The 20,904-nt window shown below is 49.4% G+C and overlaps 1 protein-coding gene across 2 annotated transcripts in view; it reads left to right on the top strand.

Annotated features, from left to right (window-relative positions):
• The window catches only part of CPXM2 (carboxypeptidase X, M14 family member 2), a 135,057-nt gene that overhangs the window by 12,431 nt on the left and 101,722 nt on the right, over positions 1 to 20,904 (top strand). For both annotated transcript variants that reach the window (XM_046026166.1, XM_046026167.1), the window contains exon 3: positions 19,694 to 19,803. In XM_046026166.1, coding sequence (XP_045882122.1) covers positions 19,694 to 19,803 — 110 coding nt within the window. The remainder of the gene's footprint in view (positions 1 to 19,693; positions 19,804 to 20,904) is intronic.

The following is a 20,904-nucleotide window of genomic DNA, read 5'->3' as shown; positions in this document are numbered from 1 at the left end:
ATGACGAGTGACTCTGGTCTACGAAATTTGTTTACGTTGCTTTTCTGTTAAAACAAGCTTGAAAAATTGGGATGACACAGAAGGGCAGAGATGCCATGGGGGGCTGAGAAATGCAGTCCGGAAGGGACAGAGAGGACTGTGGCTGTGGAGGCGGGCAGCAGTTAGGAACGCTGGCTGGGATGAGCAGTTAGGAACGCTGGCTGGGGTAAGGCAGGGGCACCTGGGGGTGGTGCTGGGTGGAACAGGACCTCAGATCCATAGCCGGGCGCTCTCAGGACCCTGTGCTCAGCCTCCTCTGTGTCTCTGCTCTGGTCTCCCTTGGGGGGCTTGCTGGAGAGGTGGCAGCATGAAGGGGTTGGGTGGCTGGTGGAATGGACATCCCCTATATTGTGCCCAAGATGGCAGATGGAGATGTGACCCGCTTCATTTTCAAGGTGGTGGGGGGGCACAGATATTAACACCCCCCCACACACACACACTGGTGACATGAGCAGATAACATCACGAGTTTGCCTCAGATGCAGACTCTCCCCTTAGGAACTTTTGCTTTGAGGGAGAGAACACGAAATGGGCTGAGGAGCACCGTCCGCTTGGGCAGGTTCCGAAATGCACCTTGGATGTTGTCCCAAAGTCACTGGCGCAGCTGGCTGAGTTATTGCTCGAGCTCTTCCCCTTTCTTTGGGTCCAGCCCTTTGCCATGTGACTCTTCCGTGCCTTCGCTAAAAGGTCAGAGCCCCTTGGCTCTGGGCCGCGTCTGCAGGAGTGAGGGGGCATGCCCAGGGGCCCGCTGGGAGCTGAGGACCTGGGAGAACTTGCTTGTTTCTATTCGCTTCTCATTTCTGGCCTCTGCTTCCGTCCCCCCCGGCCAGACAGGCTTGTTTCTTGCACTGTGTCCTGTGCCGAAGCCCATGGGTCACTTGTTTTCTCCAAAGGGAACTGGAGGAGTGTCCGAGCGGATGGCGGAGAGGCGGCTTCGGGTCAGGCTTTACTCTCACTGCCTGTGTGACTCCGGACAAGTTCCTCTGTTCTCTGGGACTCCCTTTCCTCCTCCACAAGAGTGGGGAGAGATGCCTCTAGAGGGCTATTTTGAAGACTCAGCATTGTCTGAAGGGTACAGCCCACAGCCCATAGCAAGCCCTCAGTGAGAGTTAGTGATGGCTTTTATTTGCCATCTGTGTGGTTCTTCTTTTTTTCGTGCCTCAGTTAGAGGACTTGGCAGACATTTTTAAAGGATCAGATCATAAATACATGGTTTATTGGTCAAGAAGCAAAATTGAGGCTATTATGTCATTACTTAACCATTTAAAATGTAATCATTAAAAAAATACAAAACAGGTACCTGGGTGGCTCAGTGGGTTAAAGCCTCTGCTTTCAGATTGGGTCATGACCCCAGGGTCCTGGGATTGAGCTCTGCATCGGGCTCTCTGCTCAGCGGGGAGCCTGTCCCGCCACCCCCCCCGCCTGCCTCTCTGCCTACTTGTGATCTCTGTCAAATATATAAATAATAAAAATCTTAAAAAAGAATACAAAACTATTCTTACCTCTTGGGCCATACGGACATAGGTGGTGACCTGGACCTGGCCATCCCAGGGTCCGAGGCTTGCCCACCCTGTCTCAGAACTTCACTTTTCTGCAAACGCTGCCTCCAGGAAGACTGCCCTGATCACCTCTCTTTCATTTCCCTACACCTCCTCCTCAGGGACCCAGTCCCTTCCTGTCTCACATGCTCATGATCCCTGCAGGCAGCTCTTCTCTGTGAGGCCTAGTACTCGAGAGCTTAGTCTCCCCTGCCTCTTCTCGGGAGACACCCGGACTTGGAGCGGCACTGGACGACACTGGCAGGCTCGTTTATTGAACACCTGCCCTGTGTTGCACTAGTGTTCTGGGCTCCAGAGCAGGTGTTCAACGTACGTTCCAGTGGCTTCTTCACAACCCAGAAGAGCAGGGCTGACCTTCACAGGAGAAGCTCTTGGATTTGTTGGAGAGGAACGTGGTTTCCCGCCATCGTAGAAGTAGAATAGTTTTCCCAAAGTGATGCACGTTGGTGAACGGGAGCTTCCTCATGCGTGGGCTGGGTGAGAATCGAGGTGTCAGCCAGGTAGCATGCTTGGGGATTGACCCCCCTTTGTGTGTGTGTGTGTGTGTGTGTGTGTGTGTGTCTGTGTGACACTTGAGAGTTTTTCACTGTAGCAGAGACAGTTTCATCCACGCCCATGCTGGGAGCCTTTCCCCAGTTGCATGGCCCGGTGCCTCCTGGGGGCTCAGCTCTGGTCTCCCCCATACATCTGGCACAGCTATTGAGGACAGGGGAGGGAGTCCTGGCTGACCTGGAAGACGCTATGAGACACGGTCACATCTCCTCCGGGGGTATTTCAGGCCCTTCTGGAAGTGGGAGGGGAGGCGAGGGGCCAGAACTGAGACAGGGTCACATCCCCCTTGGACCTGCCTCGCTTGGGAAGTCTGATGGACGTGGGCAGTTGGGACAGCAAGGGCTCTTCCACGCCTGCCAACTCCCCCACGTTCCACTGTGTCTCAAACATGCCTAGAAAGTTATTCTTCAGTCTCTAATGCGAAATGTGTCTTGTGAGGATTTTCCAGCCTTCCTTTGCAACGGAGAGAGATTTCTTTTGTTCTTCCAGTGGTTTTGTGGCAGGGCCTTCTCTGGGTTCAATTAGGGGTCCTGGCCTGGCTGCTGCCTGCGAGTGTAAACTGAGTTCTGTTAATCCCGTGTGGGCAGTGTGGCGAGTCTGGGCCACAGGCTGTAGAAGCTCTGGTTTGGAACCCGGGAAATGGTGGACTTTCTGGGGGTAGAAATACCTCCCAGAGAAGGGGTCAGGGGCCAGAGCTCTGATGTGCTCAGGAGCACCCTTGGGCTCCACTCATTTCCATCACCCAACTGACCCCAGGAGGGGTCTGGGCAACCAACGTCACAGGAGTCCACTTACAGAGTAGAAATTCTAACTGTACCTCTTCGGAGTCCGTGTCGCCGAGGCCGGCACACGGGCTTCTTGCTGCTGGCGGGACTTTGCTCCGGTGACAATCTGCCCGTCTTCTTTCTGTCTTCTCAGCCCTTCTGAAACGAGATCCTCTTCTTTACTTCTGGGTTGCTGACTCAGGATGTAGTTAGCAGAAAACCGAATTTGCCATGTCATACCCTAAAAAAAAAAAAAAAAAAAATTAGAAACTTAACTTGAAGTGGAAGCTATTCTAAAATAGATTTCTTTCCTGGCTTACAAAACATTTTGACTCTGAAAGTAGTGGATGCACTTTGTAGAAAATGCGGAAGAGATATAAAAACAAGGGAATAAAGCAAATCCATTGTCATCTTCCAAGGATAATCACAGTCAGCATCTGGAGTCTCTCTCTCCAATCTTGTCTCTCCGTGTGTGTGTGTGTGTGTGTGTGCGTGTGTGCACGTGCATGCATCAGGAACAAAATTCCAGGTATGTGTGTAGAGGACACGCACACTTTCTACAAAACTGAACTGGTCTTGCTTTGTAACCTTCTAGTCTCAGTTCATGTGTTACTGTTATGTTCTTAGGTCATCAAATACCCTTTTAGGGCATGATGTGAAGTGGTTTTCCATTTTATGGTGGAGTTGTAACTGACCATTCTTCCCAGGCTGTGAACATTTCCACACTCCTCCTTCTATGTCTTTGCTCGCTCGCCCCTTGCGTTCATGCTTCCTGGAAGAGGAACCACCTAGAGTCATCACTGCTCTCTCGAAAGGTTTATGCCAACTTCTACAGTCTCTTGCCCGTATTCTCCTTGTGTGTATGTGTTTTTTTTTTTAATATTTTATTTATTTTTTTGACAGAGAGATCACAAGTAGGCAGAGAGGCAGGCAGAGAGACAGGAGGAAGTAGACTCCCTGCTGAGCAGAGAGCCCGATGCGGGGCTGGATCCCAGGACCATGAGATCATGACCCGAGCTGAAGGCAGAGGCGTAACCCACTGAGCCACCCAGGCGCCCTGTATGTGTTGTTTTATAAGCACTCGTTATATGTGAAGGACAAGGGACCTTCTCTTTATATGTCGCAGGGTAGGGTGGTTAAGAACTCTGGAACTGTACTAAATGGAGCTCAAAGCCCAGCACACTGTTGACTAGCTGTGTGGTCTTGAGCGTGTTATTTAATCTCTTTGTGCCTCAATTTTCTCAAATACAAAATGGGGGTAATAATTGGACATACCTGTAAGATTGGGGTAAGTATTTAATAAGGTAACTTGAACAAACAGTGACTTGACCAATGGGTTCCATTGTGGAAACTTCGTATTGGTCATTCATTTGGGCACCTGAGCTTGACACATTTTTTAAAAACCTTTAACAGTGCAGGAACACAGACTGTTCTATTCCTTGAAAGTTTGAAAGAATGGGACTGTGAATTCATTGAAACGAGGCATTTTTCCATTCCAGAAGTTCTTTGATATATCTCTCCTTTCTTTCATGATAATTGATCTATCAGATTTTCTACTCTTTTAATTTTGATAAGGTTTATTTGGAAGACATTATCACTCTGTTGATATATTTTATTTTTGCCATTTATGTACTTATATTTTGTTAATATGTCGGCTAATTTACTTATTTATTTTAGGGAAGTTTTTGATTTTGGATTTAGAAAAAAAATAAAGGCAGAATACAGAGAGTTCCTATATCTCTGCTCCTCGTCTGGGTTCCCTTATTATTAACCTGTTGGGAATTTTGACGCCTTCTTCATAACTGAAGTCCGTGGTTTACATGCGAGTTCACTGTTTGTGTTGTACCTTCTACGGATTTTGACAAATGTATAGTGACACATAGTTCCCATTGCGATACCATCCAGAATGGTTTCACTGCCCTAGAAATCCTTAAATAAGTGGGTCCTTTGCCTACTTATTTCTGTTTCCCTTCCCAGAACCTCTGGCAAACCACTGATCTTTTTACCGTCTTCCGAGTTTTGCCTTTTCCATAATCTCATGTGGTTGGAATCATGAAGTATCCAGCTTTCTCATTTCTTTCACTCAGTCATATGCACGTCAAGTTCCTCCATGCCTTTTCATGGCTGGTAGCTCATTTCTTTTTATCACTGAATAATATTCCATTGTCTGGATATAGTGCATACGTTTGTTTATCCACTCATTCATGCAAGGACATCTTGGTTGCTTCCAACTTTTGGCAATTATGAATAAAGCTGTTATAAATATTCATGGGCAGGTTTTTCTGTGGCCACGTTTTTAACTCGTTTGGGCAAATACCAGGGAGCACAATTACTAGATCATATGGTAAGAGTATTTTAAGTTGCATAAGGAATTTTGTCTTTTATAGGACCCCCACTAACAAAAAAAATTGGTGGTACTATTTGTTCCTATTTTTTTATCCTTTCAGTATGCATGCCAAAATCTTGACAAATTTGTTACCACATCACTGATGTGATTTTCTGTGTAATATATCCACTCTTACTGCTTCATGTAGGATATTTCCTACTTTTATTTTGGAATAAAGCAGACATAGAAAAATTACACAATGATACACATGTTCTTCTAGCAAATATGTATAAAACCAGTCTCTGTGCCACCATCACAAGAAGGAGAGATTTGTCCATTTTTCTTGATCACATCTTTATCCCATCCACTGTAGAGATGACCTCTACCCCAATTTTAACAGATTTTCTTCATAATTTTACCACTTACGTTTTATCTCTAAGTTAGTTTGGGCTGATTCTGAAATTTATAGAAATAGAATTATGCTATGTATATTCAATCATATATACCTGATAATTTTCAATTAATGTTCTATATTTGTTGAATTCCTTCATTTCCTCACTGGGTGGGATTCCATCATAAGACTACACAACAATTTTTTTATCCATTTCAGTGCCGATGGATGTTTGGCTTATTTCCAGTTCCTGTATTTTATGAAAAGTGCCTCCATGAAAACTCCTGTGCATACATCCTAACCCCCACGGGCTTAAGTTTCTCTAAGTATATATACATTTAGATGTGCAATGGCTGGGTTTAGCTTCACTGTTGAACAAAAGCTCAATTGTTTCCTCCGTGGGGCAGGGGGCATGCCATTCTCACTTCTGTCAGCATTGTGTGGGCTCCAGGCTTCACATTCTAAATAACTGTTCTATGATCAGACTTTAGGATTTGCCAATCTGGTGGGTGTATGATGGTGATTCACTGTGATTTCGTTTGCATTTCCTAATTATCAATGAGGTTCAGCATCTTCTCATAGATTTGTCATTTGAATATCTTTTCTGGTGACATTTCCGTTCTATTTTTTTCCTTATAGATTTACCCATTCTGAGTTTGAATTTTGATTTCATAATATTGGTAGAAAATACTGTTTTTTGCCTTTCATTCTTGTGGGATCTTAATGAACAGAAGTTCTTAATTATCATGTAGCCAAATATATTGATTTTTTTTTCTTTTAGGTTGCTACTATTTGTGACTTGTGTAAGAAATCCCTTCTTACTCCAAAATCATGAAGATATTTTATACGGCCTTCTAATGCTTTCTGTGTTTATTTTCCACAGTTAGGTCTTCAAATACCTGGATGGACTTTGTTTATTTATGATATGAAGTCAGAATTCAATTTTATTTTTTCCTTGTTTCCATGCTGTTTTGCAAAGCTACCTCTGTCTGTTGGGGATTAAGAGTCCATATGTGTATGACTTTGTTTTCAGTCTTGCTGTTCTTTATCATTAATTCATTTGTCTACCCATACATGGGTATGGCTAGAAATACCTTACTCTTCTAACTACTACAGCATTTTAACACATCATGATATCCAGTAGAGCAGGACCTAGTTTTTCTTCAAAAGTTGTGGTTATTCTTGACTCATTGTATGGACATACATGTGCACATGTGTGTGAGCACACACGTATATTTACATCACCCAGTCAGGATCTTCGAATACCTTTCCAAAAACTTTTGGAATTTTGATGACAGTCTCATAGATTCCATAAGTCAGTTTGGGAAGAATTAATGTATTTACAACATTAAGTCTTCTAATCCATGAACATGGTATATCTCCCCACTTGCTAAATCTTTTTACGTATCTCCCAATAAATGGCTCTTGCCCATCTTTACTAGATTTATTCTTAGATATTTGCTATGTTGTGATGCTTTTAATTTCAGTTTTCTGACTCTTTGTTGCCAGTATACGGGAAGGCGGTTGATTTTTTTCTATGCTGATTTACACCCAGCAACATTGCTAAACTCTTACTAAAAACAATTATTTGCGTATTTACTTGGATTTGAGTACCAAATCATAATGTAGGCTAAATGATGGCAATTTTGTTTTTCTTTCCATTTCTTAAACTTTTTCACTTATTTTTCTTTACTTCATTGGCAGAGATCCCAGGTTAAAAATAATGGCTCTTCCATAAGTTTTAATTCGGCCTTTGGGTTTGTAGTTTTCTTAATATTTGGCCTTATTTTCTTTTAAAGATTTATTTATTTATTTTAGAGAGAGGGAAGGAGAGAGAGGAGGGGCAGAGGGAGAGGGAGAGAATCTCAAGCAGACTCCCTGCTGAGTGTGGAGCCTGATGTGTGGCTCAAGCCTACAACCCTGAGACCATGACCTAAGCCAAAATCAAGAGTTGGACACCTAACTGACTGAGTCACCCAGGCGTTCCTGGCCTTATTTTAAATATTTTGTCTATACTTAGGATGGACAATTTCTAGGAAAAATATTTTCCTCATTTTTACATGAAATCACTTTCAAAGGTACATTATTGCTTAAAGTCTTTTGGGAGCTATAGCTCATGTTCTTTTTTGTGGAATTTTGTCCTTCACAGACAGCACGTCGGTGTTTGTGCTTCACTCATCTTTCAATGAGGCAAAATGCAGCCAAATTTCCTCCACTGGGGAGGCAGTTGCAGCTCTTTCTCAGATCTACAGGTTTCGACTGGGTCGGCATACAAACGCTCAGTACAGTTTTCACTTTCAAGCAGATCTTTATCTTCTACATATTTTTGCTTCCCTGAGGTGCTGATTTCTTTCCTGGCTGCAGTTCTTAGGTCCTCTTTTCTGATGGGATACGTGGGAGAACTGTAATTACCTTCCTATGCTGTCATCAGTGTTCTTGTCTTTGCCCCACACTGTCCTTCTGTGTGACAGTTGTCCCTCCTTCCTGTCCAGTTGTTTTCTGAGAGTTTCTGATCCAAGCAGTTGTGGAAGCCTGATGGGGGTCGGGGAGGAGAGGCAAGCACCTGGCCACTGCAGAAGGCCAGATCTAAACTAGAGATGGTGTCCGATTTTCAATTTTCTCATTGCTGCAGACCCTGAACTTCAAAATGGAGGCACGCAAGAGGGATGAAGGGTATCCTTTCCCTCCTCTGTACATCTCCATTTTTTCCCCAGCTGTCTCCATCTGACTCAGCTGTGGGGAATGATCTTGCACATCTGGCACTAGGTGGAAGCATTGTTGAGAATCTTTCCTTTTGAGAGTCTTTGTAGGCTTTTAGGATGTGTTTGGAAGATGTTGCGAAAGTTTAAACTAGAATTCCCCTAAGTTTGTGATACTTCTGTACAACTGGTGATTTTATAAGATATGTTAAATAACCTGGAACATGTTGTGAGAAAGTTTTTTTTTTTAAGGGATCTTAAAAAAAGCAAAACAAAAACTTTCATTTCGAAATAATTAGAGAGCCACAGGAAGTTGCAAACAAATGGGTCCTATGTACCCTTCACTCTGCCTCCTCTGGTGCTGACATTTTGCATAACTGTGGTACAATAACAAAATTTATAAAACGTATTTAGATTTCACCCATTGTCTGTGTGTGTGTATTCATATGTGCATATAGTCTTGTGTCATTGTACCACATCTGTCATTTCATGGGAATACCATCACAGAGAGATACAGGGCTGTGCCTTCACTGTGTGGCTTCCTTGTGACATCCCTTCCTAGCCACATACCCGTCTCGCAGTGCTTAACTCCTCACAACCTCTGTAGAGATCTCCATCTCTACAATTTTGTGTTTTCAGAAATGTTAGATGAAGTAAAACCTTATGGTATGTAACTTTTGGGATTGGCTTTTTAAACTCAGCATAATTCTCTTTCCCCTTCAAAAATTGGACAAATAGACTTAGTTGGTATTAATATGATGTAGCAGTCAGGAAAAGCAAAGTCTTTTTATTATTACTATTATTATTATTATTGAAGTGTAACACACACAGAAAAGTCTGGAAATCTTAAGAGCATAACACATTGGATTGTCATATGCTCCACTTATGTGTAATGTTAATGCACTATAGTAACTATCATTTACATAAGAAACAGATGACCAGTGGCCTCCCTCCTACCCCAGTTAGTCACTTATCCCTGTTCCCTCTCAAGGATAATCACCATCAGAGATTACTTTTGCCTGTTTTTTTTTTTTTTCTTCTGCTTTTGCTTGTTTTTGAACTTAATATTCATGGAATGGTATACTGTGTCTGATCGCTGTCACTTAATGGTATGTTTATGAGATTCCTTCATGTTATTGTGTATTTTCAAGGATTTATAGTATTCTGTGGCGTGGCTATACCCCCATTTACTTATTTGTTCTCTTGTTAATGGACGTTGGGGTTGTTTTCAGTTTTCGGCTCTCATAAATATTGCTTCTGGGATCATTTCTGTGTGTAAGTCTTTTGGTGTATGTGTGAGTGAGATTCTGCTGGGTGTCAGCACAGTGGTAGAGTTGCTGGGTCACAGGGCCTGCGCATTTATATCTTGACTAGATTCTCTGGGAGAGTTTTCCACATGGGTTGTCCCCGCTAACACCTCTTTACCCGTATTGTTGCTTTGCATCCTTGCCAACATTTGATTCGTCTTTTTAATTGCATTGATACTGGTGTGTGGGTCCCAACATTTCACTGTGGTCTTGATTGGCATTTTCCTGAAGACAGATGACCAATGCTCATTCACCATCAGGATATCTTCTTTTGGGAATGCCTGCTCAGATCTTTTGGCTCATTGTTTTTCTTACTGATTTATAGGAGGGTTTTTTGTACATTTGCCTTTTTTTTTCTAAAGATTTTATTTATTTATTTGTCCAAGTGAGAGAGAGAGTGAGCACAAGCAGGGAGAGCAGCAGGCAGAGGGAGAGGGAGAAGCAGGCTCCCCGCTGAGCAGGGACCCAGACTCGGGGTTCCATCCCAGGACCCTGGGATCTTGACCTGAGCTGAAGGCAGATGCTCAACTGACTGAGCCACTCAGGCGCCCTTGTATGTTTGCTTTCCTTAAAAATACCGTGGATGGGGGCACCTGGGTGGCTCAGTCATTAAGCGTCTGCCTTCAGCTCAGGTCATGATCCCAGGGTCCTGGAGTCGAGCCCCACATTGGGCTCCCTGCTCAGTGGGAAACCTGCTTCTCCCTCTGTCCTCCCCCTGCTTGTGTTCCCGCTCTCACTGTCTCTCTCTCTCTGTCAAATAAATAAATAAAATATTTAAAAAGAAACACTGTGGCTGTGAGTCCTTTGTCAGACGTACGCACAGCAATATCTTCTTCCACTTCCTGGCTCACCCTTCACCTCCGATAACCGTGTCTTTCGAATAACAGATGTTCTTAATTTAATACAGACAAATCATCAGTATTTTCCTTTAGTGCTTTTTGTTACATGTTTAAATTTCTTTCGCCTACTGCAAGATCATGAAGACATTTCCCTCTGTTGTCTTCTAGAAAAAGACTTCCTTTTGCAGTCACTTATTTCCATTAAAATTCTTGACTTAAATAAAAATACAAAGGAAGAGTGCAGGTGGTCCTTGGATATGGAAAAAGTCACAAGGATAATCAGCAGGTGATTGAATTTTGAAACAATAATTCCTCCTGTCTCTTGATGAGGAACATAGAAAGAACAAAATATTAGTTTTCCGCAGCCTGCGGGCTAAGGATGATCAGTTCTGTTGGATCATGAGACACGTTTGCTCATTTACTTGGGAAATACTGATGGCTTTGGGGCTTCAGGGGTGGACACTCGCCATTGCTGCCCCTGGGAAGAGAACAGGAGGCTTTGTGTCTTTGTTAGCCAGGGGTGGGGTGGGTAGGATGAGAGGGGTGGGTGTCAGGGAGGAAGTCTTGGAGGCTTTTCAGTGAGCAGCCCCAGATCAGAAGTCAGAGCCGCTGTGATGCAGGTGCCCTGGGCACAGTCTGGGCAGGAGGCTTCAGCCCGAGGGTACTGCTTGCTGAGGATTTCCTGTGCCTGAGCCACAGGGCCGGCACAAGGCGAGCTCCCAGCCTCTGTAGCTTTAAGGGAAGAGACACCAGCCAGATTCTGAGGGTCTCACAATCACCTGGGAGCCGTAGAGACCAGGGCCCCTCTGCAGTCCTGTTCCTTAGAGTCTCTGGGCAGGGCTCTGAACAGCAGTGTTGTTTTTTTTTTTTTTACTATTTTATTTATTTATTTGACAGAGAGAGACAGCTGGAGAGAGAACACAAGCAGGGGGAGTGGGAGAGGGAGAAGCAGGCTTTCCGTGGAGCAGGGAGACCCGATGTGGGACTCGATCCCGGGACCCTGAGATCATGACCTGAGCTGAAGGCAGACGCTTAACGAGGAAGCCACCCAGGAGACCCAAAACCACGGTTTTTTTAGAGCTGCCCAAGAGGTTCTGATTCTGGTGTTAGGCCAGGGTGAGAATGCTGGGGGAAGGAGAACTGTAGTGAGGGAAATGCTTTCTGAGGGTGGCGGGACAGGGCTGACATGAACTCCTCCTGAGGGGGAGCCCGCCCCTCTGGGAAGCTGGGCGTGTCTGAGACCTACCAGGAGCCATCGCAGACCTGCAGACCTGCCCTCCAGCCCGGCAGGGCTGCCTCCGTGTTCTCACCCATCGAAGGGCGTGTCAGCTCCAGAAAGGTGAGGGACAGAATGTCATAGGTCAGAGCTCTTCGATTTATGGCGACAGTAGGGCTGTGCGCTTGGCCCCACCAGTGCTCTCAAGGTCTTGGAGAATTCTTCGCTCTGCTTTGAGCTCATGATCACAGAAGGCCCACTGGCCTGGGCCTCTGAGCTCCGCTTGGCCAGCTGGGGATGCCCGGCCCGGCCCCACTGCCTTTCTCCATTATGACCCCAAACACCACCACGAAACGTGCATCTGCCTCCCGCCCTTGCCTTTTCAAGTCAAGCAGGTGGCGTCCCAGCCGTGCCTGGGCTCGAACGGCATACCCGATCTTCAAATTATAACCCGCATACTTAGCTGTTTAACTCCACGGAAGCCTCCTCTAGTCTTGTTTGTGTGCGTGTAAAATGGGGATGAGGTCGTCCTTCTCTCCCTGTCGTTGGAGAGATGAAATCACAAGATGCCTTCAGAGCATCGGGCTCAGGGAGGTCGCCTGCACGTTTGTCCTATCGCTCCCCACATCATTAGTCTTTTAAAATACTTCTCGTGACTTGTCTGTCGTGACGGCTGCCCCCCAGATGGATCGGGGTTTGGGGGGTGGGATGTTGGGGTCGGTGCCCCAGACCCAGAATTCTAACTTACACTCTCCATTCAGACCTTGCCCTGTAACTCTGGGCCGCTGGGACCTCCCCTGGGAGACCAGTGCATTGTGCCTGCCCACAGCTATTTTGTGAGGCGGCTGCAACGCAGAGAATTTAAGCTCGGGTCACGCTGAATGAAGCATGTGTGTGTGCTTGTCAGAGAGGGGAGGTAGAACAGGCCCCAGGCCTGGTGGACGGTGCCTGCTCGGCACAAGGCCTTCTCATAGCCTCGCACCGCCTTTAGGAGCCTGAGGAGTCGCCTTTGATGACTGTCACCCTCTTTCCTTCCGGTTATGACACATCTCTTGTCTCTAATGTCTTCCCGAAGTCTTCTTTGTCCCGCCCATTTTCACGGTCTCCTCCTCCACCTGCTTCTGAGGATTACTCTTTGTCCGTTTAGGAACAATAAGAACTTGATCATATAGGAGTTTTTGTGGATTTGATCTGTAGGAGAAGCAGGGAGCAGTGGTGCGGGGGGCTCTGTGGCTGCCGTGGGGTCCCTGCGGGATCCCTGGCCCGCAGCTTCCATGCAGCCCAGCCGGGGCTGGGCCGGGGACCTGGGGGTGCTCAGCTTGCCTGCGGCTCCCCAGCTCTCTGTGAGCCTGGCAGTGATCTCCGCTGACATTACAGTCTTGGTTGTAACACAAGCATATTTCAGTTCTGGCTTCCGGCCTTTCGACTTTCTGGTCGTGGCCATTTACTCTGAGCTTGGAAGCACTGTTCCGTCTCTGTTTTTCTTGCACTTCCGGCCCTCCGTGAAGTGTCCCGGTGGGTGCAGACGAGCCCTCTGTGGGGGGCGGGGAGTATGGGGGCCCACAGCTCCTCGGACAGGGCAGGCTGTTTCTCTGAGAATTTAAACCAAAGGAATTCTCACTTCTTGTTCTAGCCTTGTTCTAACCTCGCAATGCTGGAGTGCTTTGGTTGGAGAGTTCTCTGGGCTTCTTTTAGAGGAAGTAAGTACCGCATAGAGTCCTCGACTCTTCGCATCTGCTGGGTGTGTCTGTGGGTCTCTGTGTCTCTGGCTCCTTATTCCAGAAGGTCTTTCAGCAAGAGTGTCTGGTTCTGGTGGGAAAGGGTACATATTCTAAGTATTAGATCTCTGAAAATGCCCTTAGTTACCTGGACTGTAGACTGGTAGCAAATTCTAGATTCTGATTTGTTTTTCCTGAGTCCTGCGGTGCACAGGTAGCCAGTGAGAAGTCTCGTGTTGGTCTGAGTATCACTATCTTGTTCCTCTCCAGCAGTCAGACAAGCCAGGGACCAGAGGTGGGCTCATAGTTTGTCTCCTTTCTACCCTCTCTGCCTCTCCCCGAGTTCCAATTTTGAAGATGCGGAGGCTGATTCATCCTGTGGATTCTGTCTGGCTGCTTTCTGCCCCTGGGGTTATAATCTTAGCAGCAGTCCCCCGTTGTGTCCAAAACCAGGGACCAGCTGAGTCACTGAAGTTCTCCACATGTCACCTCAAGGAATGGGAGGCGGTCTGGAGCTTTGGCCCGAGGTCGTGGAGCCTGGTGGCCAGATGTGTTCAGCCTGTCATTTCCGGCTCCTTTTCTTTGTGTGGCTTTCAGACTTTGATAGGCTGGAGCACAGCTGGAGGGAGGAATGGTCCCTGGGATCTTCTGTAGACCTCTGCAGCGTGGGGGACCTGAGGGAATTTTAGTGCCGTAGCAACAGGGGAGACAGGCCTCACCCGACTGGGTCTGAGGCCTCCGGACTGTTCTGTATGTTTTCGATTTCCTACCTGCACCTTTCTCCCGAGCGGCCGAGTGTACTTGGCAGCGGTTTCTTAATTGTCTTCTGCAGTTTTCTTTCCAATGCAGTATGTTCTGCTTTGCCGGTGGAGGGGCAGCTCATTTTGCTCATTGTGGACCTTAACTAGACCTGCCGAGAGCCTTAAGGATGATGTTTGCAGGATAGGAAGAAGAGGGGAAAAATGAATCAGGTGGAAATATACTGAAATTCATCCGAGTTAAGTATTTAATACGGACATTGCTGTGCTCTGTATTTTGAATTAACTTAGAATCTCTAAATCAAAAGCTATTTGAGCTGTCCTACATTGTCCCGCCCTTCAGTATAGGAAAACCCTTCATTTCCCTAAATGTGGAGATCCCTGTGTCAGACTTTCAACGTAAATCATTATGATAGGCCTAGGAACCTTTTGCCCAGAATAACGTGGTTTTGACCTGGGATTTTTGCCTTGTCGGCCCTTGCATCAGGGCAGGTGGGATAGAGAGGTTGGGCTAAGTACATTACTTTATGTGTAAACATTGTATTAATTCACAAAAAAGGTTGTAAATGTGATTCCTGGGAGGCGGGGAGCTCCCAGCTGGTGTAGCGTGTGTCTCTGTCGAGCCGAGCAGGCATGGTGGTGCCCCAGCCCTGCGGGTGATGATGCGGTAAACGTGTATTGAGTCAAAATTTGCTGATGGTCATGGGAATCGAGGCAGAGCCCACAGCAAGCAGACACGTCGTGGCAGGAAGGGAACAGAAGAACTGAGGAAGGAGAAGGTCCGGTGGGGGGGGGCAGAGGGACAGAGGGGAGTTCCACGGGTAAAGACAGCGTAAGTGCCTCTGTGACCCCTCCCCGGGCTTCTGCCTTCTGAGTGTGCAGGGAAAGTCTGCTGAGGAGGAGGAGAAAGTCACCGCAGCCTTGGAGAGCTTCTGCAGCAGTGAGCTGTCAGGCAGTGGGGACATGTCCGTGATGACAGTCCCATCTGGAGCGGGACGGCCTGCTGCTGCCAAGCAGGCCTCACATGTGGAAGGTTGTGGAACGGTCTGGTCTTCAGAGACACTCACGGGAGGGTCCTGAGTTGAAACCTCAAGTGGGTGACTTGACCGCTGCTGGCGGAGTTGGCGTCTGTCATTGTGTGGATGGAGCCGGGGCACCCACGTGACCTGCTCAGGGAGGGAAGGACGACGCTCCGGGAGCCAGAGGGTGACAACCCTGAGCTGCAGGGGAGGAAAAGGCTCCATGAACCAGGAAGAAGGAAGGGGAGAAACGGAAATATCATCGCTGGGGCCTGAATATTTGGGACCCCCCCCGACTCCCCGAATTCCTAGGTTTGAAATTCTAGCCTCTAAGGTGATGGTCTGAGGAGGCAGGGGCTTCGGCTTCTGTCCTGAGGGTGGAGCCCTCATGAGCGGGGTTAGTGCCCTCCCGAGAGGGGCCCCAGAGAGCCCCCTGCCTCTTCTTCCACATGTGGTCGGGTGACAAGGGGCGGCTGAGAACCAGGCAGCCCCCCCCCCCCCGCCCCAGCAGAGGGCAGCCGTGTTGATGCCTTCATCTTGGGCGTTCCGGCTTCCAGACAGGCGAGCACTCAACTTCTGTGTCTAAGCCTCCTGCCATGGGGCTTTGTTACAGCAGCCCGAGCCGACAGACTGACGCTGCGGCAACTCTGGGCCGGAGTAGCCAAGAGGGAGTGGACTTGGGGAGGGAGAGGAGGCCACCGAAGGAGGAGAGCCACCGTGCCTGGGGACTGGAGCCGGAGTGCAGAATGCAGAATCCAAAAGGGGGAGGAGGATGTGGGGCTGGAGAACGCATCTCACCAGGGTGGTGGGGGTGGGAGGGTGGGGGACGGGGGTGGTGTGGAACCCCCCCACCCCCCCGCAGGGCTGTGCAGGCTCCAGATGCCCCCCATGCATGCGCAGCGGGGAGCTGGAGACTGGCATCCGCCCCCTGCCTACAGCACCTGACTTTGGTGGGCAGACTGGTGATGCCGGGGGCCAGGCCCTCTCTGGGAGGAGGGGTGTGACGCTGGGCGCAGCCACTGAGGCAGGGTGGTGTGGTGGGAAGTGTTGTTGGGATATGTCTGCTCCCACAGTCCGTGGTTTCTGCGGGCTGGGTGATAGGGCTCTTGGGGCTCCCCCTGCACCTGTCCCGTGTCCCTGCCTTGGCCCCTCTAGGAGCTTCCTGCCATGCCCCCAATGATCTCCATTCCTGCTTACGTTAACCACTGTTGGTTTCTAACAGCCAGAAATGCCCCAGCGACCTCCGTGCGTCGGTGACTTTGCCGTGGCCTTTCTCAGTGTGGGGCTGTCTCTAGTGTCTTTAGTAATGGCATGGGCGACACAAGGCTTCCAAACAAAACCAAATTCTCTGAAGATGGTGTCTTCTGATAAGGAAAAAAAATCCTTATTAGGATTCAGGGAAGTCGGTGTTTGGGTGCAATCTGAGTGTGTGTGTGTGTTTATCTGGGCTCCTCACCAAAGACGTCATTAGCTGTGCTGTGGACCAAAGGAGTGACTTTTCTGGCCCACGCTGTCACATCATATCAAGAGTGGGCAAGAGTGGACGTTTGTCGGACGGGGCAGCTGACAGCGGTGTTGACTCTGGGTCCACACTTGCTTTGTGGGCCTGATGGTTGAGCCCGAAAGGGCCAGCATTGAGCTTTTGGGGTGATATTAGATGTGCAGTCGATAAACACCCACTTCCGGGCACTTTCTTCCCTTCCTTGTGTATCCTGGTGAGAGGGTGTGTGGAGCTCCCACCTACAACGTCAGAGTGATCTTGGTGACTACGCGATCTCATTCGGTTCCTTTTCGAATTAACGTATGCACGTGCATATGAGATGTTCTCTTTTCCTGGGAGAAACGCTTTGGGTAACAATTTTTCCTCCTTATTTAACTAATAAATAATATGTAATTTGTGTTGTCCAGCTGACGACCTAAATGAGTACTAGGAGGGTTCGCTCGATGGAGTACCTGCAGTTCAGCACCTGCTGTGTTTTCTAAGAGGGAGGGACCAGGGATGTGAATACGTTTGACAGAGCTGAGAGAGAGTCTCACTGAAATGGCAGTGAATCCTTTCTGAACTTCTGGTGCTCATGTGAGAAGACCGGGCTTCTGAGCGGAGCCCCGGGACATGGGAGGGACAGGCCAGTACCCTGTTCTCTGTCCGGGTCTGAAACCAAAGCTGGCGTATCTGGCAGATTCGAGATGCAGAGGCCACTCCCAGGACACAGGGAATCGTCCAGCAGAAGCACTGACCAGCCAGTGAGGTGTCAGGGCCCAGGAGATGTGGGTTTTCTTGAGGATGCTAATGTATTTGAAACAGGGTGGGCTAGGACTTGGTGACAAGGAGGAGAGGGGAGCAGTAGGAGAGTGGTAAGAACTGGGGACAGTGGGCAGCATCTCTAGCTGAGGGAGCCCTGAGCCTGGGGTCAGGGCCAGGGCTGAGAGGCAGGTTGAAGAACATTCTGGAATCTAACCTCCCAGAGAGGGTAGGGAGTGATCCTGACCCTCAGTCCTTGCCCTGAATCTCGACCAGGGCCTCAGGTGCCTACCAATGACCACTGAGGTCTGAGAGGCTGGAGGGATATGGCCCAGAGAGGTGAGCACCATGGAAAGAAGGTGCCATCCATCCTGAGGCCACTGTGGGACAGCGTGGGGGCTCAGGCTCTGGATCTCACAGCCTGAGCCCAGGGGCCGAGCTGCAGAGGGGCAGGTGTGGGTGCTGCTGGGTCAGCACGAACAGGTTCCATGACCAGGCACAGCTTGTGGAGGCAGGCCACATGGATTTCTGAGTAAGCGTGTAAGAAATATCTTTGCTCGGTGCTCTGACACTTGGTCAGTTTCCAGTAGGCATGATGGAGAATTACTCTCTTAGCATTGGGACCAAGGAAATGCTACCTGTGTGCGTCAGAGGCTGGGAAAGTGCCCAGGGCAGATCCTAGTGGGGGAAGGAGGTTATGATAACTAGAATACCCTCTGTGAGGTCAGCCTTGGGTGCTCAGGCATGCTTGCTGCCTGGATCCCCCGGGCCATATCCCACCCTGGCTGCATGCCCTCCCCATTCATTCTGTGGTCCCCACCGGATCCACACCCTCTGCCCCCATTCACTGCATGGTTCCTGCTCCCGTGGCCCCCAACTTGAGGTGCGGCCCCCTCTGGCAGAATCCAGCTGGCACACCGTTGCTCACAGTGCCACCCGAAGCCTCCTGGGGTCTCCTGCTTTGTCAGTGGACAGCAGGGGCACCGTTACTTCCCTCTTGGTGCTGCTCACCACGCTGGGCCCCGGTACCTCTGCCCCCTCCTCCCAGCAGAGGTGGCTGGTGCATGTGAACCAACCCAGGCAGCCACAGGGCAGACGTGGCAGGATCAGGAAGCAGCCTGGAGCCAAGAATCTGGAGGCCAGCATCCAAGGTCCAGCTCTGCTGTTGGAAGGGATGCCTGGGAAGGCTCACCTTGAGTCTCCCAGCCTCGCCTTCCTCCTTGAGGACTCAAGGGGAGGACTAGAAAGTGTCTCAGGGCCTGGTGGTCTGAGTCCCTCTGATGATGGCCCCCGCCCCGGCCCACTTTTGTCCCCAGTGGTCCACAGAGCACCAGTCGCACCTCCTGTCTTGCCGATCTCCCCCAGCATCCGGAGGCCAGAGGGCTTTTGTTCCCTGCCAGGGTTTGTCATGGATGGACAGATACCTGCACCGGCTCAGGTCCCCGGGGACACACCCATCTCAGCAGTGGGTTGCATGGTTTTTCAAACGTGCCTCTCACAGGATGGATTTCTCATGCTTCTAGTAGAAATAGATTTTGCTTCTCCCCCAGAGTTGGTATTTTCTTTAACCAGGGTCAAATCAGAGGAGACAGATAGCGTCACTCGGAGGCTTCCAGCCCCAAGGTGGGCTGGGTGGTAAGAACAACAGCTCAGGGGTCCGGAGGCCATGGGATCTGGCCCCGAGTTCTCACCCACAGGGACGCTGGTCTGGACGGGGAGTCTCGCCAGCGTCCTGCCCACGTGGCAGCGTCTTATTCCACGAGCAGCTTGGATCACACTGTAGCTCGTAGCTGTTCTCAAAACTGCCAGTTTTGCCAAGAATGGAAAACAATACGATTTTTTTTCCTATTTATATGGCCTTGCTCATTAGCATGCCCAATACCAAGGCCAGATTTGCCGAAGCAAAATCAACACGTTCTGATTAATCTGCAGAACTCAACCACGGGATCGCTCCAAAATTTCCGACCAATAGCGCTCCCTGGCTGAGTCGTTAATTGGAAACAGCCTCGAACAGTAGCAGGGACAGCAACAGAGAGAAGGAGTATCAGAGCACAGAGAGCCAGAGAGGAAGTGCCGACGATAAATGTGGTTGGCACACTGTTCATGGTGGAGTCGAGCGCATCTGTCTGGACACGCCGGACATGCCCCCGGGGCGGGGCGGGGGGCGTTCAGGGGCAAATGGGAAAAGGGGAGGCCAGATTTAGAAAACCAGAAACTCGCCGTTGAACATCTGTCTTTGTTTTTAACAAGCACTGTCCTTTCTAGGTTGCCCACCTCTCGGTCTGGAAACCTTAAAAATCACAGACTTCCAGCTTCACGCCTCTACCTCCAAGCGCTACGGCCTCGGGGCGCACCGAGGGAGACTCAACATCCAGGTACCAGCGGCACAGGAGGGTTCTGGTGGCTTTGGTTGTTGTTCTGGCTGGTGATGCAGCCCGTGGTTCGTTGAGCTTGGGTTGCACACCCTGCATGGTGTTGCAAATGCATTAGCCCCACGTGTCCCACCAGGAGGGGCGATGCCTCAGATACTCGTCTTAGAGAGACAGAGCCCAACAGGAGACTCAGGATACGTGTCTTCTGCAAAAAGCCCTTAGTGCAAAGGCTGCTGGTACCTGGAGCCGGGTTGGCCTGCCTCCACCTGTTGGGCTCTGTCTGGATTGGGCAGGAGGAGGGCGCTGACCTCCAGCCACATCAGCAGCCAGTGGCTTTTGTCCTCTTCCCCTCCACCACTGCTTTTCATCAGCACACACGCCCGTTCCAGGCTGTTCTGTGGCTCTCCCCAGGTCAGACCTTTAGTGGCTCTCTTGGGCCCAGCACCTCATGTCTCGGCCTCCTTCTCTGACGCTCAAGGGTCTTGTGACCTTGGCCTTCACTACTGTGAAGGTCCTGCTCCAGGCAGGCAAGCTCCTCCCTGCACAGCTGCTACACCGCACAGTTCTTGGCTTCTTGCCTTTCCTCCGGCAGGTCCCCCTGCCGGCCACCCTTGCCCTCCATCCTGCCAGGCTGCGTAAGTCCTGCGGGATCCACGAGGATGGACGCCTCCTGCTGCTGTCACACCTAATCATAAATGCAGCCACGTGGGCCACACACTCTTACCCTCTTCCGATTCTGGAGGACAGAAGCCCCCTTGGACTAAATCACAGTGTGGACAGGGCCGTGTTCCTTCTGGAGCTGGAGGGGAGGGTCTGTGTCTTCGTCATTTCCAGCTTCTAGAGGTGCCTGCATTCTTCCTAAGCCTCTGGGTCCTTCTGCTTCCCTCTTCCACTTTTAAGGAGCTCGCGATGACACTGGGCCCTCGTGGATGCTCCAGGATCATCTCCCATCTCAAGCAACCTTAATTACGTCTGCAAACTTCCTTTCCTTTTACCAGATAGCCCGAGTGTTGCCGGCTCCCAGGGTTAGTGAGTTGGCATCTCTGTTGGGGAGGGGCGCTGTAGCACCGGCCCATGCAGGGGGCCTTTTCCTCCTGCTCCTGC

This window comes from Meles meles, chromosome 13, assembly GCF_922984935.1.
Source record: "Meles meles chromosome 13, mMelMel3.1 paternal haplotype, whole genome shotgun sequence".
Taxonomy (NCBI): Eukaryota; Metazoa; Chordata; class Mammalia; order Carnivora; family Mustelidae; genus Meles; species Meles meles.
The sequence above is the reverse complement of the archived record's forward strand: the minus strand, read 5'-3'. Positions and strand labels throughout refer to the sequence as shown.